Here is a 23565-nt window from a genome sequence, read left to right on the forward strand (position 1 = left end):
CATCATTCCCTCCCTGGATCCGGGAGACTGGTTTGCCGCCCTCGATATGAAGGACGCGTACTTCCATGTCGCGATTTACCCTCCCCGTTGACGCTACCTGCGCTTCGTGGTCAACAGCGCGCACTACCAGTTTGCGGTGCTACCCTTCGGCCTGTCCACCGCGCCAAGAGTCTTTACCAAGTGCATGGCAGTGGTTGCCGCAGCCCTCCGCCGTCGTCGCATACACATCTACCCGTATCTCGACAACTGGCTGGTTCGCGGGACATCCCGACAGCTGGTAGTGGACCAGATGACAGAAATACTATCCCTATTTCGGTTCCTGGGCCTTCTCATCAATGCCGATAAGTCCACTTTAACTCCATCGCAACGAGTGGAGTTCATCGGAGCGGTCCTCGACTCCAGTTTAGCCAGGGCCTGCCTCCCTCGATCTCGGCACCAGACAATGGTCTCCATCATCCGGGACCTACACACCTTTCCCACGACGACGGTGCGGTCCTGCCTACGCCTCCTGGGCCACATGGCGTCCTGCACATTCGTGACAATGCACGCCAGGCTGCGCCTTCGCCCATTTCAATCTTGGCTGGCGTCGGTGTACCGCCCGCCATAGACATGGTGGTCACGGTCACGAAGCCTACCCTCGATTCGCTCAGCTGGTGGCTGGACCCAGAGGTCATGTGTGCAGGAGTCCCGTTCCGCCCTCCTCGCCCATCCGTCACCCTGACCACGGATGCCTCGGCGTTAGGATGGGGGGCTCACTTGGGCGACCTTCACACACAGGGTCTCTGGTCGCCCCAAGAGCTCTCCCTCCACATCAACGTCCGGGAGCTGCGAGCGATCCGCTTGGCGTGTCTCGCCTTCCGCGCCCGTCTGCAAGACCGCTGCGTGGCGGTGTTCACGGACAACACGACGGCTATGTTCTACGTGAACAAGCAGGGTGGAGCCCGCTCCTCCCTGCTCTGCAAGGAAGCCATGCTCCTGTAGGACTTCTGCGTGGCCCACTCGATTCGCCTGGAAGCATCCTTTCTTCCAGGAGTGCAGAACACGCTGGCCGACCATCTCAGCAGATCGTTCCTCTCCCACGAGTGGTCTCTTCGTCCGGATGTGGTGCACACAATTTTCCGGAGGTGGGGGTTTCCCCAGATAGACCTGTTTGCCTCCAAGGAGAACAGGAAGTGCCATCTGTTTTGTTCGTACCAGGGTCGCTCCCCAGGCTCCCTGTCGGACGCATTTCTCTGCTCCTGGACAGATCACCTCCTCTACGCCTTCCCTCTGTTCCCGCTCATACACCGGGTGCTACTGAAGCTTCGGAGGGACAGGGCCCACGTAATACTCATCGCTCCGGCCTGGCCGAGGCAGCACTGGTACACCCTGCTGCTCGAGCTCTCCGTTCGGGATCCCATTCCCCTTCCGTTATGGCCGGACCTCATCACACAGGACTTCGGCAGACTCTGCCACCCGAACCTACAGTCCCTCCATCTTACAGCTTGGTACCTGCGTGGTTGACCCACGCAGAGAGGGACTGTTCGGCGGCAGTACAGCAAGTCCTACTTGAAAGCAGGAAGCCTTCCACTCGCTCCACCTACCTCGCGAAATGGAAGCGTTTCGCGCTCTGGTGCGATCAGCGCGGCCTTAATCCCTTCCTAGTCCCTATCCCTACAATCCTGGACTACCTCTGGTACCTTAAAGAACAAGGACTCGCGGTCTCCTCCTTGAAGGTGCACCTGGCAGCCGTGTCCGCCTTTCGTCCATCCATGGGAGGTCGGTCCATCTTCTCCAACCAGATGGTTTCCCGCTTCCTCAAAGGCCTGGACCGCTTGTACCCGCCGGTGCGGCGTCCTACCCCGACCTGGGATTTAAATCTCGTTCTGGCCAAGCTTATGGGACCGCCCTTCGAGCCCCTGGCCACGTGCTCTCTACTCTATCTCTCCTGGAAGACAGCCTTCCTCGTCGCAATTACATCGGCAAGACGAGTCTCTGAGCTCCGTGCCCTAACGGTTAGTCCAGCATACACCGTCTTCCACGGAGACAAGGTGCAGCTTCGACCACACCCGGCCTTCCTCCCTAAGGTGGTGTCGGCCTTTCACCTCAATCAGGAGATCTTCCTTCCAGTCTTCTTCCCGAAGCCGCACGCCTCACCTCGTGAGCAACAGCTTCACACCCTGGACGTCCGCAGGGCCCTCGCTTTTTATATCGAGCGGACAAAGCCCTTCCGGCGTTCGACCCAGCTGTTTGTAGCGGTTGCCGATCGCATGAAAGGTGAGCCGGTCTCCTCGCAGCGGATTTCCTCCTGGGTGACGGCATGTATCCGGACATGCTACGAGCTTGCTCGCGTGCCACCATGTTGCCTGACCGCTCACTCGACGAGAGCGCACGCCTCGTCGGCCGCCTTCCTAGCCCATGTCCCCATCCAGGACATCTGTAGAGCGGCCACCTGGTCTTCTGTTCACACCTTCGCTTCCCACTACGCGTTGGTGCAGCAATCCAGAGACGATGCAGCCTTCGGCTCCGCAGTCTTACACTCGGCCACGTCTCACTCCGACCTCACTGCCTAGGTAAGGCTTGGGAATCACCTACATGGAATGCATAGGAGCAATCACTCGAAGAAGAAAAGACGGTTACTCACCGTAGTAACTGTTGTTCTTCGAGATGTGTTGCTCCTATCCATTCCAGACCTGCCCTCCTTCCCCACTGTCGGAGTAGCCGGCAAGAAGGAACTGAGGAGCGGACGGGCCGGCTGGGGTATATATTCAGCGCCATGGCGGCACCACTCCAGGGGGTGCCCAGCCGGCCCGCCGGAGTTGCTAGGGTAAAAATGTTCCGAAGAGCCGTGCACGCGCGGCGCGCACACCTACATGGAATGGATAGGAGCAACACATCTCGAAGAACACCAGTTACTACGGTGAGTAACCGTCTTTTCTGATTGCTCTGTTCTGGCCCTGCCGTCTTCTCTGCATGTAAAAACATCCTCCACTCCTGCTCCAGACATTTCTGGAACTGCTAACACAACACAATAGCAGACTCAGGCACTCTGATCCATGGATGCTTCACCTGACAACTTGGTTTTTGGATGGACACGTCCGTTAGGACAAGAGTGCTTGTTACCAGTACAAGACATCCTCTCCAGTAGCCGGAAGGACTTTATTAGATGCTCCTATCAGGTTAAATGAGCGTGTTTCACGTCCTGGGTACAACAACAAAGCCTTGCCTCCGAAGCTGTGGGCATCCCACTGCTCTTAGACTATTTCCTCTGTCTGAAGACCTCGGGGCTCGCTCTCAATTCCATCAGGGTGCATACAGTGGCCATTAGCGTTTTCCACCCTGTAGTGGAGGGGCATTAAATTTTTACCCATCCCTTGATGGCCAGATTCTGGAAGGGCCTTATACGTAAATACCTGCCCATTCAGCCTATCACCCCTCAGTGGGACCTCAAACTAGTCCTTATCTCCTTAATGAACTCTCCCTTTGAACCTCTGGCCTCCTGTCCCCTTTCTCTCTTCTCCATGAAGGTTGCTTTCCTCATTGCCATTACCTTAGCGAGGGGGGTTGACGAACTGTGGGCCATGATGGGAAAGCCCTCCTTTCACCACATTCCATAAATACAAGGTTTCAGTGAAACTACAGCCCAGATTTCTTCCAAAAGTGGTTTCCCAATTCCACCTCAACCAACCCATCTATTTACCTACCTTTCTCCCAAACCAAACTGCTCTCCTGAGGAATGGCAACTCCATTCCCTCAAAGTAGATAGGACCCTGGCCTTTTCCATACAAAGGATGAAGCCATTTCAAAAGTTGCCCAGGCTATTTGTTTCCATAGTGGAGAGAATTAAGGGGCAGGCCATGTCCACTCAGAGAATCTCCAAGTAGGTCTCAGGATGTATTATATACTGCTACCAATTGTTGGGATGATCTCCACCTGAGGGATATGCGTCCATTCCATGAGACTGCAAGCATCAACTACAGCCACACTCCATGCTGTGCCCCTTGCACACATAGATAAGGCAGCCACGTAGAGTTTGGTGTACACCTTTTCCTCTCACTATACTCCAGTATATGATTCCACGATGGACGGCTCATTCAGCATTTCACAGAATCACAGAATATCAGGGTTGGAAGGGACTTCAGGAGGTCATCTAGTCCAACTCCCTGCTCAAAGCAGGGCCAACACCAACTAAATCATCCCAGCCAGGCCTTTGTCAAGCCGGGCCTTAAAAACCTGTAAGGATGGAGCTTCCACGACCTTCCTAGGTAACCCATTCCAGTGCTTCACCACCCTCCTAGTGAAATAGTTTTTCCTAATATCCAACCTAGACTTCCCCCACTGCAACTTGAGACCATTGCTCCTTGTTCTGTCATCTGCCACCACTGAGAACAGCCGAGCTCCATCCTCTTTGGAACCCCGCTTCAGGTAGTTGAAGGCTGCTATCAAATCCCTCCTCACTCTTCTGCAGACTAAATAAGCCCAGTTCCCTCACCCTCTCCTCGTAAGTCATGTGCCCCAGACCCCTAATCCTTTTTGTTGCTTTTCACTGGACTCTCTCCAATTTTTCCACATCTTTTCTGTAGTGGGGGGCCCAAAACTGGACATAATACTCCAGATGTGGCCTCACCAGTGCCATTTGGTGCAGTGGTCCTCCATTCCACGGTTCCGTCATCTTCCTCGCTCCCGCCTCCTATATAGGTACTGCTCGTTAATCACCCTCAGTGGAATGCAATAGGAACTGTCACTCAAAGAAGAAGGGGAGGTTACTTACCTGTAACGGGAGGTTCTTTGAGATGTGTGATCCCTATCTGTATTCCAATCCCACCCTCCTCCTCCTCTGTTGGGGATCTGGTATGTCTACAGTGGAGAAGGAACTGGAGACGCGGTCGGTCTGCCCTACCCTTTATCACCTCAGGTGAAACTCGAGGGTGGCACAAGGGCGCATGAGCAGACCAACGAGTAATACTACTTTGAAAAGCTCCAGCTCTGGGCGCATGGTGCATGCGCATAACCCTCAGTGGAATACAGTTAGGGACCACATACCTTGAAGAACCTCCAGTTACAGGTAAGTAACCCCCTCTTTATAAATCATATTTTCATGCTCCAGGGAATGAAGGTGTATCCCTGTATTACTGAATCCCATTGTTGGATATCTGAGCAGACAAGATGATCAGAGAAGGTAGCACTTAAACAGATGGTGAGCATCTAGTTTTGATGCTGTATTGCCCTTTGAAGCAGCAATGAGTTAAAGCTTCTGCTGTGCTTTGTGTCCATTTTTATATTTTGTTCCATTTTGTCCTTTTGAGAAGATAAACAAACCCAGTAAAGAATGACCAGAATAAGTTGAGTAGTTTTGATTTTCCCAAGATTCTTCATCTGTATATATGAGATTTACAGCTTCAGATGAAAAGTATAAATGCTAGATATTAAAATTACGTACATCTGACATATTTGGTGAGAATTGAGCTCTGCTGTTTTCCTCTGTCCTTTCTCTAGTGGGTTTGCTTATTTTAGTTGTCCATTGCAAAGCGTTTCCCATTTAGCGCTGACACCTTGCTTCCTCTGTCTCCCTGGAATCGCGTTGCCATTTAGTCTACAACTTTCCAGGCCTAGGCTCTAGAGGGCTCCTGTTCGGTGTGTACACACTGGACCTGCCTAAGGACCCTGGGAATTATCATCACTTCGGGGATTCAGGTTTTATTGCAAATTGCCATTTAGTTCCTGCATTGCATGCCATTCTTAGTGTTTCCAACCTGGTTGGAACAGGCCATCCATATTGGTTGAGATGGCTTTCAAGGGACTAGTAAGAAATAAGTGACCTACAACAAGAAGATCAAAAGTTTTCATATCTGAATGTTTCATTAATTCCGCTGCAGAGGGGTTGGACTAGATGACCTCCTGAGGTCCCTTCCAACCCTGAGATTCTATGATTCTATGGTGGACCTGCTCACCCTGTCCCTGTGCGGGCGATAATGAGGTTGAAAACCACCTATTTTATACTCTTGAGCAAGTTAAAGAAACTTCAGTGTCCCTTGTTGGCACCATTTGTGTCTTTTTACTAGTTTCCCCTCTGAGCTCTTTCTCCCCTCCCTGCAGGGACATTGAACGTGTTGATCAAACCTGGTGAGCATTTGCAACAGCCTCTGTCTGTTGTCTAGCTGCATTTCTTTGATAACTTCTCCAAACTAACTTTATTTCTCCCTCCCCTCATCTTTGTTCTTCACTTGTTCAGAAATGAATCCTGGGTGGATAGTACAGCTGTCAGGTGTTTAGTTTCATATGACTCTGATTAAGCAGCTCTTTCCACAGAAAGGCATTTAGGACTCAGCTTTTTGTTATGTAATCCACATCACAGTTCAAACTAACCCCCACTTCAGTGAGTCATTTGTTTGAGAAACAAGAAACAAATTCAGACTGAATATAAGGCATACATTTTTAACAGTGTGAGTAATCATCCCTTGGAACAACTTACCAAGGGTCGTGATGGATTCTCCATTGACGATTTTCAAATCAAGATTGGATGTTTAAACCAATATTGGATCTGCTCTAGGCATTATTTTGGGGAAGTTCTACAAGGGGTTATTGAGAGGATCAGACTAGATGATCATGATAGTTCCCTCTGGCCTTGGAATCTGTGAATGCTTCACTTCTAATTGCAGGGAGCAACCTACAAATGGAGTTGTTACCAGTTTATTTTGAACCCTTTTCCTTTAGGTCTGAGTATTTTGTGAAGTGTGAAAGATATAGGAGAGTTCTGGTGTGGCTGTGCCATTTTATCAGTAATAAAACAATACCTTGGGGGAAGCAAGTAAGTGGAGCCTGGTGGAGAAAGGGTAAGGGTAGATGTTTATTGCTTGGCGAGAGAAGGTAGGAGCGATAGCAGGATGTTGGGAAAGCAAAAGTCAGGTCATCTCTCAGAGGAGGAATATGACATTTTCCATTGAGCCTCTGTTATCTGTTAAAGAGGCAAGATGGATGAGCTTGAATGAACCTCTAGCAGAGTACAAGGCACAGAGTGTGACAGGTTCTACTGGCCTTTCAGGAGTTAGGGGGAGAACCCTAAGAGAAAACAGATCAGGTGTGTGAGACACGCTGTTGATCTAAACAGATTTAAAAAAATGTTTAGCTGCTTTTCTCCAGAAAACCATTTTGTTCTAGTCTGTCAACAGTAAATTTCTGCTGGATAATCGTCCTTTCTGAAACAGAGCTCTAGAATATCTGAACTGCTTTCCTGCCGAGCTTCTCGGTATTGCATTGCATTAAACTGTTTTCACTCCTGCGGTTTTTTCTAATAGCAGTTTCTAATGGAGTCCTTACGAAGACTTCAAAAACCACTGTACGAGTCTAGCCAAAGTGAGTTTCCTAGTGCTAAGGTTAGAGCTTTATAACCAGAAGCTGCTGTGCAGAGCTGGGAAAATTAGCCCAATGAGGTGAGAAATGGGATTTCCCTTTGCTGTCTGTCACTCCATCAGTTACTAGCATCAGGAAATCTTGTCTCCTGGCATCGAAAGATTAATCAAGGCTGCTAGACACATTCAGACTTTTCTGCCCATCAGTCTCTAGGCAGCAGGAAATCAAGATCTCCCCCTATAAGCCTCTTCTGGCACAAAATCCTAACACCAAAGAGTTGATGAGAAAAACATAAGCCAAGCAGATAAACTCTGGAAGCTTCTGTGTAAAATTTGAAAACTTCAGCTCCCTGAAGTACAGTGCTAACGCCTTAGTAATGCCTGCCTAGTTTTGGAGGGCAGGGGTGTGAATTATAGTGCTCATCAGCTTAGAATGATCAGAGCCAGGATTTGGGCGGGTGAGGGTGGGGATGAAGAATTTAATCATTTTCAAGATTCCAAATTTATCCATGACTCCCCTGAGGTGCATGAGCCAGCATGCCTCCGCTGACTGACACCTGACAGGAATGTGTGTAAGACCTGCTTGTTCTGCTGCATTGTTGTTGTCACTTTCTAAGCATGGAATACATGGCTGCTTATCCCATGGCTTTGCATGGTTCTGGTTGATTTTCACATTTTCTGTGTGCAGAAGTATGATGACACTGAACTACAACCATCACAGCACAGACCTTTATTGGATCTTGGAGATAGTGGGTAGACTACATTTGTTAAAGTTTTATCGTATTTTATCTGGCCTATATTTAAATCTTCCAAAGCATATACATGTAAGAAACAAGAAAAAAGGCTTAGTTACCCCTTTGTATTCTCACTTACCAAAAAGGAATCCCGTAGTGTTTAGAGGATTATGGGGACATGGAGCCTTTCACCTTTAGGTCACTGTTTCAAATATGGACAAGATTGGTAGTAAACAGAAGCTTCACCATCCAACAGCTCTTTGGCCTACTTCCACTGAGTTGGGGGTCTCAGTCCAGTTCCTAGTGCACCCCACAATTGAACAGGAAGGTAACATTTTCAAAGTCACGTAACTTAGGCTATATCTACACTAGCACTTACTGCGGTGTAGCTTTATATCGCCCAGGGGTGTGGAAAAGCCCCACCCCCCAGGCGATGCAAGTTACACTGACCTAAGCACCGGTGTAGACAGCGCTATTGGTGGGTTACATTAGGGAGCTTACAGCGGTGCTCAGTTCTGCCACTGTAAACTCTCCAGTGCAACTACAGTTGCCTGAGCCGCCTGAGTCCCACTGAAAATGGGACAGAGCTGCCTACGTCACTTGGGGTAAAATTTCAAAAGCACCTAAATCTTAGTAGAGGCCAGTGATTGAATCACAAATGGGAGACTCAAACTCTTATCTGCTTTAGAGGTGGTCCCATCAGGGGTGAAACACAGAGGTGTGGTTGGAAGGAGAAGCTTGCCTTGTCTCTGCCTCTGCTCTGTTGTCTAGAGAATAACTGCAGTCTGGCCCCTTTCACTAGCACCTAGTTCACCTGCAAAGGCATACTGTGATATTAAAACTTGTCTCGCTAAATCAAATGGCTTCTAATTGTTTTTTCTTCCATTTCTCTCCTCTCTTTCTGTTCTTGATCCAAGGAATTGTGGGAATGTGTTTTGCTCCAGTTGCTGTAATCAGAAGGTGCCAGTTCCCAGTCAACAGCTCTTTGAACCCAGCAGAGTCTGCAAATCTTGCTACAGCAGCTTGCATCCCAGTAGTTCCAGCCTTGACCTTGAACTGGATAAACCCATTGCTGCCTCTTCAAATTGAAGCTCCAGCCTAGAAGGAAGGGTGAAAAAGACCATGCTGACTCTTCTCCTAAACAGACATGCTTGGTGGACAGAGGCTGGTAGGACTGAAGAAGCCGTGCACTTTGGAGTTTGGGCATGGATCACTGCTCAGAGGGACAGAACTCTAGGACGTACCACTGGATTGTGGAATTCTTCTTTTCCAGCTATTCCCTCCCTTTCCTTTTTATCCTGTTGGGGTGCGGGGTGTGTGTGTGTGTGTGTGTGTGTATATATATATATATATATATATATATATATATATATATATATAAAATGTATGTATGGGGTTTTTTTTTGTTTTTCTGGAAGACTGGGGAAGTGGGAAAGGGGCTGGGCCCAGGATCAGGTCTCTCTCATGCTTCTAGCTGCACCACCATTGAACTGTGCTGCAGAGACTTCTCAATTTTATGGAGGAAAGGAGAGGAGGGGAATCAGTCCAGAGACAGCGTGTGGAGTGTGAATACCTGTAGTGTCAGTGCTAGTGCTTTCAGTCACTCCTGTTACTTCCAAACAAGAAACTGCTGTTTGGGAAACTGTTGCTGCTAGAAAAAATGAGAATCTCTTTCCCAAGAGAGGACTCTCCCTCTGTTCTTAGAGTGGGTTTAGTTAGCCTCACTGCGTGAAAGGGGAATCTATCACAGATTACCATACTCAGCAGCTCTGTATTTACATATGTAATCCACATCTTTTATTGCCATTAGCTAAGTCGGCTGTGGCTTTGAGTGGAAACACCTGGACATCTTTGGTTAACGAAAGTGTGTGCTTGTTTAAGAGAAGTGAAAGGGAAGGGCATTGAATGGCTTCCTGTTCAGGACTGGTTTTTCACTGGTGCTTCTATGTAAGGTTCTGTACATGTAACTCATCATAAAGAAAACGGTGTCAGGGAAATTAGGAGACCTTTAAACTACTACCCTTGTCACATTTTTTTTTTTGAATAGTTTATCCAAAATGCAGAGCTGGTTCATTGATCGGGCACTCACTGTGGTGCATTCAAACATAGACTGAATGTCATACTGATGACCAGACTCACTTTAATGAGAGATCTCAAAGCAACTATAGAATGGCTGTGATATCTTGCTGAGTAAAATTTCACGGGCCTGAGGCTGCCAGTCAGTGAAAATAAGTACATTGATGCTTGTCATGTCTGTGGAACATTTGCTCCTTTTCATTCTGTGATCTGTATACTCTAGACATGATAATCCTGATCAAGCATCTAATCAAGAACCAAAACAAATCATGAATTTTCCTCCCTAATTTGAAAGCAACTTTTAAAACCACCTCATTAAATTGTGAGTCTTTTGAATATCTATTTCTTAATGAGAACATTTGGTACACTCACACACCCTTTTCCTTTTGATACAGTATGCTTAATGCAGTTTGGAGAAGGAAGAAAAGTACATTATAATGTATAATATATTGTCTAGGCTAAGCTGTGACAGCTTCTACTTCTGACATGCTCAAGTAGAACAAATTCCCTTGGAATGTGTAAACGTTTCTGAGTACAAAAGTGCAAGGATTTATAAGGGGTCTTGGGCTAGAGGGGTACTTGCTTTCAGTAGAACATCAGAATGACACCTCCTAGAGTGAATTTCATAAAGAGAAGCATCTCCGAATAGCTGGTAGAACCTTAGGGGAAAGACATGTCAAAGTATTTTATTTTTGATGTCTGAACTTTTCACACTGCTTGTGAAAGGTGCATACACTGCTGTAGTGTAAGCTGAAGATTTACAAGATGAAAATGAATGTTCCAAGATGCTGGTTTAGCCTAGGAGCCCATGTGCTTAGAGGGCAGGATGTCTGGTGACAGTGTTCTTTGGGCTCCTCCCTGGTACATGTTTTGAAACACTTGGAAATCATCAGCAAGGGAAAAGCAAAGAAAAATCTAGGGTCTCCAATTCGAGTTTTATCAAAAATGAATTATTCCTGGGAAAATGCAGTAAAAATCCTGACTAGAACTGCTACAGTTGTTACAGTTCCTGGTACAGCTGAGAAGGTTGGAACAGAAACCAGGGTAATATACAGCTCCTATCTCTCTGGCTTTTCCTTTGAGGCTAGTGATTAGAAGCTTGACCTTAGTGGACATGGTGTAATTCTACACACTAACATTGTGTGGTTCTGTGGTGCAGAGTCAGGAATAAATCAGATTCTGCAGTTCCTAATGACAGGTGCCAAGAGGTTATGATACGGGTTTTTTGGGTATGTGATATATAGTGTGAATAAATGCTTGCAGCTCTTAGTCTTTTATGATCAATGAAGCACTTTTTTATTAATATTATTTTTCTTTGTATGTAAAGGGGGAACCGATCTCTCTCCATAGCTGTATATATAACCCTTCTCTCCTAAGGAGGAGTAAAGTGCTCCTATATTTTTCATTTTTGTCAAAGCAAGAAGTAAATACTTTAGAATTGTTAAATATATAAATAAAGGTGAATAAAGTTTAGAGTTTTGCATGGGAGCATTTGCTAATACACTTCCTAATTTATTTTTCTTGCTGTCCTTCGTAGGTGAAATATTTGAGGTTCAGCAGAAACACCAAGAAACCTTCCATAAAGGAGATTGTCATAAGCTTCCTCTTGCTTTCTTTTCCACTGAGAGTCTTTGCAATGAGCACATTGGTGCTCTTAAATTTAGAAGAAAAACATTAAACTTAGTTTTTCAGATATGAAAACATATGGAGCATCAGGTATTGCTCCATAACAATCAATACAGTTTTCCCTTGGGCAGGAGTACTTGTTAAGAGAGTTAAAACTATCTTTGTACCTCAGATTTCTCTTACCCTGAATGGACCATCAGATTTCAGAGTTTGAGCCAATGATTTTATATCCACAACCACATCAGTGGAGAATGGACTAGGTCACCACAGTCTTCACATCTGGTTTCAGTGGGGTTTGGAAACAGGAGATCTGTGCATTTCTACCCTCTGCAGCAGCCATGGTTTAACATTTATCATTTGACAATGTTGGTGGGGAAGTTAAAGCTCAGTTCTTACTTTCAACCTTTCTCCTTATTCTCAATGTTGATGGTGCAGCTGTGGCTCTTTGGGAACAAACCAAATGGACTCAAGTTCAACGCTGAAAACTCTCTTAATCTCTCCCAAAGGTGGAGAACACATATGCTAGTTCTGCAAATCTAACCTACTTAGGGGCCTGAGTAATGTTCCTCCATTAGGGCAGCTAGTTCATTTCAGCACCCTAGGCTTACGTATATACCTGGTCACTTTCCATCACACAAACGTATATTCCTTTTGTTGTTATTTTTGTCTTCCATATTTTAAGTCAGAGAAGGGATTATTTTATTGAACTCTCTGGGAGACTGAAGTATTTTCTGAGCTTCTCTTGGTTATTTAGGGACAGCCTTATTCTAGTCACACAGGTTTGGTGCACAGTTGTTTTATAAGCTTTTCTCACTGCCTTTTCTTGGAAAATTAAATAATACTGCAGATTCAGGACAGAGCAGTGATCAAAACCATTGGCTGTATCTCACAGCTTCAAGAACAAAATAAAAAAGCCCATATAATATTGTGCACTATTATGGGTGCGAGTTTGTCACAGAACTAATAGATTCTGTGACCTCCATGACTTCTGCAGTGGCCAGTGCACCTGGCTCAGGGGCAGCTCAGGCAACCCCTGCTCCAGTCACACCGGTCACTGCTGGGGAAATTGCAGGCCACCATTTCTCCCCTCCCCCCACCCCAGCAGCAGCAGAGTTTGGGTGTTGGGGAGTGGGGCAGGGTTATGGGGCAGGTGCTGGGCAGCGCTTCTTTGAATGATTGCTCATGTGTAGTCCACAATAGGTGTGCGTGCTCACCATGTGCACCAGTGCTGGAAGTTTTTCCCCTAGCAGTACCGGTAGGGGAGCGCCCCTAGCAACACCTAGAGTGGCGCTTCCATGGCACAGTATAAGGGGTGCTGCGTGCTCCCCCCACCCTCAGTTCCTTCTTGCCGCCAGTGAAGGTGCTTCGGACCTGCCCTGCTCCAGCTTTGCTACAGCTCTCCTCCAGAACTCTTGCTCGTTCAGTGTAGTAGTACCTGTAGTTAAGTAGTTGATTAGTTTAGTGCGCCCGGGCCAGTACCTGTAGTTAAGTAGTTGATTAGTTTAGTGCGCCCGGGCCAGTACCTGTAGTTAAGTAGTTGATTAGTTTAGTGCGCCCGGGCCGGGGCATGACCCGTGCCTTGGGTTTTAAGTCGTGCGACACATGTAGGCAACCGATGCCAGTGAGTGACTGTTTACGCAGTTTGGGTGAAACCCATCTCAGTGATAACTGTAAGATTTGCAAGTCGCTGAAGCCTCGGACCAAGAGAGAGAGAGACATTTGGCTCCGGGCCATCCTGATGGAGTTGGCATTGACCCCGCTTCCGGCGCGCTGCTCTGAATCAGCACTGGGTACCACACTGTCGGTGCACAGGGACACCCCCCAGCGCCATCTACCAGTCGGCACCGCTCCCTGTCCACTGGGCACGCCAAGAAAGCTAAGAAGAGGCCTTCACCATGGCACCTTAGCAAGACTGGGGGAGAGGCTAGACCTATGTTGGGTAGACCTCGGTCCCCATCGGCCTCTAGGCCTCCAACTCAGGTCAAGTGGAGTAGCCCTGCCCATTCGGAGCAGGCTTCCCCCGATGTCCGGATGCCCTCCACACCAGAGGCTCTGCAAGCAGCCCGGGACGTTATGTCCATGTCGGTACCAGGAGCACCGCCAATATTGGCCCCGCGGTCCAGAGGCAAGCTGCCTCTGGGATCTCCGCAGTTGCCCCCAAGTTGGTACTGGTCACGGTTGAGGGAATGTTCCCGATGCCATTTGCCACTCAGCAACCGTCCCATGCATAGTCCACACAGGTCACTGTTAACCCCCACCAAGTTGTCTGGCTGGGTTCTGACTGACAGAGACTCCAGGCACTGCTCCGCCTCGAGGAGTGGACACCAATGGGACCGAGGCAGATGACGCCAAAGGTCCTCGTCTCCAATGGTCTATTGTAGCCAGTTGCAACACGAACATTGATGCTGTTCGCGTTCGTTGTCTCGCTCCAGGATCCCACCATGGCACCGCTCCCGCTACCCTGGGCATTGATTGCTGGCCCCTTGCCGTGATGGAGCAGGCTGGCACCTTGGAGCTGACCGCGTAGCAGCTGCTACCAGCAGTACCATTCCTCCACGTCAGGATCACGGTCTTATGGTCGGCACCGCTCTTGGCACTGCCACTCCTCCCAGTCCAGGGACAGCTGCAGGTCGCAGGTCAGCCTGGCCTCCCTTCATAGTCGTCCATCAATGGGACAGGCCAGCCTGGCCGAACAGCCTGCTCCGCCGGTGCCACAGCAAGTGCAGTGGCACCGGGCCTTGTGGCCAGCACAGTGGTACCAGTGGGTACCATGGCCCCAACACAGCCCCCAGTGGGGGCTCGCTCGGTGGCCAGAGCCTTGGAATGGCTGTCGGCCTCCCTCTCCCAGCCTCCGAGGAGGGAGTCAGTGGGACGTACCTCTTTGGCATCATGCCCAGAGAGCAACCATGTGGTGGATCCTCGGTGCCGGTGGACACGCAAAGTACTGCTCCCACCTCCTCGCCCTCCTCTGATGAGGTGATTATGGCCCCTCCGTCCTACAAGAAGACTCTAAAGCCCACCAGGAACTACTGAAAAGGGTGGCATTAAACCTCAACCTTCAGGCAGAGGAGGTGGAGGAGCCCTCGGACTCCCTCTTCAATGTCCTGTCCGCCTCGGCACCGGGCAGGGTGGCCTTTCCACTCCACGAAGCGGCGGCAAAAATTTCAGATGCCTGTGGCAAACCCCAGCTTCATTGCCCACCATTTCTAAGAGAGTAGAACACAAGTATTTTGTGCCGGCCAAGGGACATGAATACCTATACAAGCCAAGTCAGTCAACCACAGGGAGTGGCAGGGCCAACCAGCCCCTACTCTGGAAAATAAAGACTCAAGGAGGCTGGATTCATTTGGGAGAAAAAATTATTCGTCCTTGAGCTTCCAGTTATGGGTGGCGAGCCATATGGGTGGCCGGTATGAGTTCAATCTGTGGGGCCCAAGTTCGAGGACTCCCCTCCAGGAGTGTGACAGGAAGGAGTTCAAAGCTCTGGTTGAGGAGGGTGCAGCGGCTGCCAGGGCAACCCTGCAGACAGCATCAGATGCGGGGGACATGGCCGTGCGGTCCATGGCCTCAGCAGTGTCCATGAGAAGGGCATTGTGGCTCCATCTGTCTGGGCTGTCCAGTGAGGAGCAGACTCCTTGCAGGAGCTCCTGTTTGATGGCAAGGTTCTGTTTGCGGAATAGACAGACATAAAACTGCATGGCCTGAAAGACTCCGGACTCTTGGCCTCTATGTTCCGGCTCTGGCTAAACCTAAATTTAAGCTATAGCAGGCTCCCACCAAGGCCACCCACTCTAAATACGAACCCCCTTATAAAAAGTCACGGGACTATAAAAAAGTCTGCAGAGGCAATCCCGGTCTGCCCCCTAACCTGGGTCCTCCAAGGGCAAACAGGCAGGGAAATGGCAGTTTTGATGGGAAGCCCGGGGGCGACTTCCCAGTTCACATCCGGGATCCACCTGCAATAAAGCTTCCCTTCTCCAACTGGTTGTGTGCTTTTCTCCTGGAGTGATCGCGGCTGACCTCGGACTGATGGGTCCTCAGCACCATCTCCTGGGGCTATCCACTCCAGTTTACCTCTACCCCACCCAACCGCTCTCCTCCCCCGTCCCTCCTGGGGGACCCCTCTCACAAGGCCCCGCTCGAGCAGGAGGTGGGGCGGCTCCTTGGTCTAGGAGTGGTGGAAGTGGTGCCCATGGAATTCAAACTCGAGGGGGTACTACTCCCGCCAAAGGGGGGCTCAGGCCCATCCTGGACCTGCAAGGCCTGAACCAGCACATGGTGAAGCTCAAGTTCTGCTTGTCTCTCTGGAGTCCATCATTCCCTTCCTGGATCTCTCGACCTGCAGGACGCGTATTTCCACATCCATATATTCAAAGGGCACAGACACTTCCTCCGTTTCATGGTTGGGCAGGAGCACTACCAATTCACGGTCCTCCCGTTTGGCCTGTCCACTGCCCCCAGAGTATTTACAAAGTGTATGTCGATGGTAGCAGCCTACCTCAGGCATCGGGGGGTCCAGATCTTCCCCTGTCTGGACGACTAGCTGGTCAAGAGCAGCTCCCGGTTGCAGGTGCGGGATCATGTGGTGCTCTTCCTGTCCACGTGCACCACTCTGGGCCTGTTGGTGAACGACACCAAGTCCACATTAGTCCTGGTACAGCGCATAGAGTTTATCAGGGCAGTCCTGGACGCCACATCAGCCAAAGCCTCCCTCCCACCGGACGGGTTCAGGTCCTCACTTTGCCCGAGTCCGTGATCTCCTCCTTACAATTGTGGTCCTCTCCGGCAGGGGCGGCTCTGTTTTTTGCCGCCCCAAGCACGGCAGTCAGGGAGCCTTCGGCAGCTTGCCTTCGGGCAGTCCGCTGATCACGCGGATTCAGCGGCATTTCTGCGGGTGATCTGCTGGTCTCGTGCCTTCGGCGTACCCACCGCCGAATTGAAGCCGAAGCCGTGGGATCGGCGGACCTCTTGCAGGCATGCCGCTGCCAAAGGCGGCCTGACTGCCACCCTCACGGCAACCGACACTCCGCCCCCCGCGGCTTGCCACCCCAGGAACATGTTTTCTGCACTGGTGCCTGGAGCCGCCCCTGCTCCCCGGGGAACATGCTCCGTGGGGTTCCGTTCAGAGGCAGGCCCCCGTCGATGGAACTCATGTCCAGCCCATCAGACCTGGGGTGGGGAGCCCATGTGAGAGACGTTCAGACCAAAGGTCTGTGGTCTGCACAGGACCTGGCCCTCCACATAAATGTCAAGGAGCTCAGGCACTCTGGCTGGCATGCATGGCCTTCCACTCATGCCTGGAGGGGCAGGGTGGTCAGGTTTTTCAGGGACAACACGGCCTCGATGTTTTACGTCAACAGGCAAGGCGGGACCCACTCCTCTGCTTGGAAGCCCTCAAGCTGTGGGACTTCTGTCTAGCCCACAACATTTGCCTACATGCCTGCCATCTACCAGGTGCCCGGAACTCATAGGCGGATCACTTGAGCAGGGACTTCTGCTCTCAACACGAGTGGTCTCATCAGCCAGAGGTGTTGCACAGACTTTTCCAGGATTGGGGAACTCCCCAGGTGGACATGTTCGCAACTTGGCAGACCTATCGATGGCTTGGGGGAGGGGTGGGGGTGGCTGGTATGGGGAGCGATCTCTGATGCCTTCCTCCTATCCTGGTCAGGCCAGTTTGTTTATGCCTTCCCCCTGTTCCCACTGATCAGCAAGGTCCTGGAAAAGATAAAGATAGACAGGGCCCGAGTCCTACTGATTGCCCCGGCGTGGCCCAGGCCCTGGCTCTGGCCACGCAACAGTGGGGCTCATCATCCACCTCCATTGCCCCTGGCCCCCACTGCCTCCCATGGCCTTGTATCCATCTCCCTCTCCCAGGACCCTGGTGCCTTCCTGGCCTCGCATTCACTCCCCCCTCCATTGCCCTGGACTCCTCCTGCCTCTGCAGCTCTGCATCCACCCTCACCCCCCATTGCCCTGGGGCCCCCCTGCCCCACACCCATCCCACCACTGCGTCTGGCCCCTGCTGCCTAATCTTCTTCGGCCCCCACCATCCAGGGCTTAATGGGTCCTGGGGCTTGCTGAGAAAAGTGATATTAACAAACATGCAAGTATCACTTCTCACAGCAGACTTATTAGCTATCTGTGAAAGGTGATACTTGTATGTTTGTTAATATCACTTATCACTTTCCATAGCCTCCCAGGAAGCTACTAAATGTGCTGTGATATTAACAAATATACAAATATCATTTTTCACAGCAAGCCTCAGGACCCACTAAGCCCTACATGGGGGGAGGCAGCATTGTTTTTGTTATTGAGTCTGCCAAAAAACCCTACAAATATATATTACAATGATTTGAATGTGAATCTGTGCATGTTTACTTTTTTCCCTAAAATTAAGTGAGAGTTGGTGGCCGAGGTCAGTAAGGACAACACAAAGAACAGAGCAATGGGAAGGCATGGGTGTGGCACTGTGAATGAAAACGGAGAATGGCTTGTTAATTTCTGTAATAGGAATGACCTCGTCATTGCGGGACCCTATTTCAACATAGTGAAATTCACAAGCTGACATGGTGTTCTCCAAATGACAGAGATAGGAACCAGATTGACCATATCATGATCAATGGCAAATGGCGACACTCACTGACAGATGTGAAAGCGAGAAGGGGTGCAGGAGTTGGCAGCGATCACCACCTTGTGACAGCCTCCATCAAGCTAAAACTGAGAAGTGTGGGTCCACCAAACAAGGGACATAGACGTTATGATATTGACAAGCGAAAGTCCCTTGAAATACAGAAGCCTTCGTTCTGCAGTTAAAGAACAGGTTTCAAGCACTTGCAGACCTTGAGGAGGAGGAGGAGGGGAATGCCGATGAGATCAAGAAGTGGGACAAAGTAACAGTAATTTGTAAACAGAGCAGTGAAGCCTGTCTAGGCTACGGGCAGAAGAAAAGGAAGGGGTGGATTACACCCAGCACATGGAACACCATAGAAACTAGATGAGCCCTGAAGAAAAAAGTTTGACACAAAATCCCAGAAGCTAAAGGACAGATACCACGAGCAGTAGAGCAAGGCACACGGGGGGGTCAGACGCCTTGTGAGAGCGACAAACGGCGTTATATTGATAATCAGGCAACACAAGCAGAGGATGCAGCTGCTCGTGGTGAACAAGGAACCGTCTACAAAATAACGCGGCTTATCAGTGGTAACCAGCAGACACCAACAAACACTCTCATCGGGAACGAACAAGGACACCTACTAATAACCAAAAAAGAACAAGAAATGCACTGGACAAAGAATTGCTGAAGAGGGAGCCAACTAAAGAGGAAGCAAACATCCAGGAGGCGGAAGAAGATCTTGATATCAACACAGATCTAAGGAAGAGATCGTTCAACCATCAAATCCTTTAAAATGGGACAGCTCCTGGCAAGGACAACTTGAATGCAGAATTGTTCAAGGTAAATCCTAAATTAGCAGCATTTATCCTGACCCCTCTATTTACATCAGTCTGGGAAAGGGAAGAAGTGCCAGATGAGTGGACCATTGGGGTTATAGTGAAGATACCAAAGAAAGAAACTCTCAGTGATTGTGATAACTGGCATGGTATCACACTCTTATCTGTGCCAAGCAAAGTATTGTATAAGATCATAGTCCAGCGTATCTCAGAGGCAGTTGATAGCATTCTCAGAAAAGAGCAAGCTGGTTTTCAGCAAGGGCATAGATGCACAGACCAGATCTTCACTCTACGAAACATAATAGAACAGTGCTTAGAATGGCAACGGCAACTTTACATAAATTTCATAGACTTTGAGAAGGCTTTTGATAGCATTCACAGGAGCAGCCTATGGCACATTGTGCGGGCATATGGAATCCCTTTCTGTATCATCAATGTCATCAAAAGCTTCTATTTCAACTTTACATTCAGTCTTGATCACAGTGAGCTGTTTTGAAGTCAAAACAGGAGTATGTCAGGGGTGTGTCATGTCTGCAATCCTCTGCAATATTGCCATCGACTGGGTAATGCGGCGTACAACAGAAGACATGCCAAGAGGCATTAAATGGACACTCTTCTTATCCCTTGAAGACCTGGACTTGGCAGATGATGTTGCTCTCCTGTCACATACCCAACGCCATATACAAGAAAAAACAACTCAACTCACTGCATTCAGCCAGCAAATTGGACTGAAAATCAACCATAATAAGACAGATATCATCATGACCTTTAATATTGCCTCACCATCACCAGTATGGATAGAGGATTATATTCTCACTAATGTAGAAACATTCACATACTTGGGCAGCACCATCAGCCAGGACATCTGGAACAAAATCAATAAAGCCAGAAACACCTTCAGGAACTTAAATACAGTCTGAAAATCATCAAAATACAACACCAAAACCAAAATCAAGATTTATCAGAGCAGCATACTTTCAACATTACTTTATAGTGCAGAGTGTTGGGGAATGAGAAAGTATGACAGGTCCAAACTGTCTTCATTCCATACAAACTGCCTCAGAAAAATCCTCCATATCTTTTGGCCCAGAATAATCTCAAACCAAGATCTACTGACACTGTGCAGCCAAGAGGATCTGAGCACCATCATTACCAGGAGGCGTTGGAGACGGATCGGTCATGTGCTTCGGATGGACGTTGATTCCATCACCAGAGTAGCAATAAAATGGACACCTGAAGGCAAGTGAAAACGAGAACGCCTGAAAACAACATGGCGAAGAGCTGTGGAAGTGGAGCTGAAAAACCTGGGACACAGCTGTGGAACCATTGAAAGACTTGCCTGAAACAGACAGGAGTGAAAGAGCTTCGCCGCCGCCCTGAATGCCAGAGGCGTAATAGGATCATGATGATGATGATGATGTACAGGAACTGCTGCAACCACCGCTGTATGAAATTCAGTTTCTGGAGTGTGTTTGGTTCACATTCAGGATCCAGCGCAAGATTTAGATTGTCTCTGATGTTATAACCCTGAGTCTCAACATTTGTCTGGCTAACTGTACAGTGTACAAACAGGTGAAGAATGATCTCCATCCATCATTTTATGCTCACGGTACAGGCTCTGGGGCTGAGAGATTGTTGCTTTTGGGGTTTTAAGGTCAGCACACCCTCTGGACTTTCAGTTTTTTGAAATGCTGCTAGAGTTTTATCTTACTATTTAAGAAGTATGGTTTTTTTACCTAATTCCCAGAGTTATATATTAAATTAATTGTCTTGCAGTGGTCACAGATGATGCATTTGGTTGTACATTTGGAGTGGAATTTTTATTAAAATAGCATCTGAAATCTGATCAGTTGCTTCAAGAACATTAAGTGTTTGAACACATGCAAATCTCAGACCTGAGAATGGGTTAGCGGCCGTACAACTTGTTGGAGCCTAGGGATTCCTTGTTTGTAGCACCATTTACTCTGCTGTCACCTCCAAGTGACTATTCGGGTATTAATAAATTTGTCATTTACGTACTCAGTGACACAGTGACAGTTGTACAGTCCCTTGGGTTTTGCAACTCAGTGTATATGTAGGGCCTAAACTTTTTTTTTGTTTTAAAAATCCCTCTCCTCCCCTGCCGCTCCCTCCCCCCCCCCAAATAAAAAATGGCCCAAGCTCCCAGTTAACATGGATTGTCATAGCCTGCAAAGCCCTGCACTCCCAGAGATCGGCTCCTAGCAAGCATCAGGATCTTGGTGGTCTGTTAATCACCTCTGCAAACAACTCCTAATGCTAGAAGTTAAATGTGAGTCATTGTATATTGGATCTGGCACCCGTACAGGGGGAGCTGTGCTTTAGCCCCCTTTTAGGCCTTCTCAAGTGCACCTCTCTGCTGACGGGTTTCAGTACTTTCACCCCTCTCTGCATGGCACCATATGGGCAGATCTACACAGAGGTCAGAGGTGTGATTGCAGCACATGTAGGCATACCTGAGCTAGCCTGGATCTAGCAGTAGCAGTGACGCTACAGCAGCCCAGACTTCAGCACATGAGTACCCAGGATCCTGAATGGGCTTGTACAGCCTGTGCTGCCACGACTTCACTGCTATTAGTACCCGAGCTAACTAGACATGGCTAGCTCAGGCCTGGTCTATGTGTGCCACAATCACACACCCCTGCTTGCAGTGTAGATCTGCCTCACAAGTGGGTGTGGGCTGCAGCCCCTCTGGCTACCAACTGTAGTACAACAGTCCCTTTTGTTTGCCATGTGTGAGCCCTTTTCCTCTAGGAGCCTGTGACGACAGTTGATTAAAGTGACTGAAAAACAGGTTCTTCAAAACAGGTCACTGGCCTTCGACGAGGCCCGAGCATGGAAGGCGTTGAAGTACACCCCACTGGCCAACACCCTGAGAGCCCAGGGCTATGAGGTCCAGATACATGCCCTGATTGTGGGACCCCCACCGCGAGCCGGTTCTGAGAGCGGGCGGAGTTGGTCAACTCTACGCCCGGCTCATGAGACAGCTCATGGTGTCCAACACCATCAGGTGGTCGAGACACTTCTATACGGAACACATCACGGGACACCATCAATACCAGGTTGAGTAATCGAGACCACCGATGAGGGAAATAACCCACTTCCTTCCTTGACGAACCAAGGGACGCACCCCACCCATGTACTTATTCGCTGCACCAATACTGACTTGGACTCTTTATACATTCCATGGGTGGTGTACCCAAGCCCACTTACCCACTGACACTTTAACAACTCCCGCACCCCAATCTGGGTCTATGCTGGTTGTGATGTGTATGTATCTCTTCATCCTTGTAACCAGTACCTGTAATCCCTCATAATTCAAGCCTGAGCCCAGATATACAGACCCTTCCCTCTTAACTTGCGTATATTTAATTTTAAACATAACTTTAATAAAAAATTTAAATCTATTCAGCCAAAGGCAGATAGCAAACAGAGAAAAGGGTAAAATAACAAAAGACCTAAATGTCTGTGTCTGACCTAAAGTTATTCTTTTTTCTTAGCCCAGACACCCCTACTTCTGGCCTGGGACAGACAGACAGACAGACAGCCCCTGCAGCATTTTCTGTGTGTCTCCCTGCTCCCCATCCCCCTTCCTCTCTAGGCTGAGGTTCTTAAAGGTTTATGGTCCTTCCTGAGATCTAGGCTGTGGCCTTGGCAAAACAACTGTATGAAGTTGCTGGTGCCCAGAAAAGATCTTCCCAGTTAATAATCTAACCTGTATTATCTTAACTCCCTTGAAGGTGTTTACCCCAGATGTCTGGATCTCCACCATTCTTTCATTTTCTGTTGGCTATTCATAACAACCCCTTTCATTTGTCTGTGTAGTCAGATAGAATGATATCAAGCAGATACACTGCAGTACATATATTCATACAAAATAATACAGCTCTCTCCCTTGCTTTCCAAAGTAACGATACCAACATGTCTGCCTTGAGGGTGTTTTATTGATTTTTAACCTAAAACTGGAAAGCTTATGTCCTGTGTGCTGCAGTACCATTAAGGCACATATGAAAGGGAAATGAATGAGCTCTATGGAGGGCAAAGATTATTTTCCTTTACCAGTAGGAAGCAACTTTCTCATTCTGGGAGCCTGGCGCAAGATTCATATTCAAGTGACTTGTTGCATCCCACAGTAGCTTTTGTAGAGTAGCTTCCTTGAACTAGCTAGACAGTGGCAGCGAGGGATAGCTCAGTGGTTTGAGCATTGACCTGCTAAATCCAGGGTTGTGAGTTCAATGCTAGAGGGGGGCACTTAGGAATCTGCAGGAAAATATCAGTACTTGGTCCTGCTAGTGAAAGCAGGGGGCTGGACTTAATGACCTTTCAGGGTC

At 48.7% G+C, this 23565-nt stretch overlaps 1 protein-coding gene across 7 annotated transcripts in view; it reads left to right on the forward strand.

Moving 5' to 3' along the window:
- The window catches only part of MTMR3 (myotubularin related protein 3), a 220682-nt gene extending 209056 nt beyond the window's left edge, over window positions 1-11626 (forward strand). For 5 of the 7 annotated variants that reach the window (XM_044989668.1, XM_044989663.1, XM_044989665.1 and 2 more), the window contains 2 exons: window positions 6076-6102; window positions 8980-11626. In XM_044989668.1, the coding sequence (XP_044845603.1) occupies window positions 6076-6102; window positions 8980-9151 (199 nt within the window). In that variant the 3' untranslated portion in view covers window positions 9152-11626. The remainder of the gene's footprint in view (window positions 1-6075; window positions 6103-8979) is intronic. The other 2 variants (XM_044989669.1, XM_044989667.1) reach the window with 1 other exon arrangement.
- Window positions 11627-23565: the final 11939 nt, after the last annotated feature.

Source organism: Mauremys mutica, chromosome 16 (genome assembly GCF_020497125.1).
Source record: "Mauremys mutica isolate MM-2020 ecotype Southern chromosome 16, ASM2049712v1, whole genome shotgun sequence".
Lineage (NCBI taxonomy): Eukaryota > Metazoa > Chordata > Testudines > Geoemydidae > Mauremys > Mauremys mutica.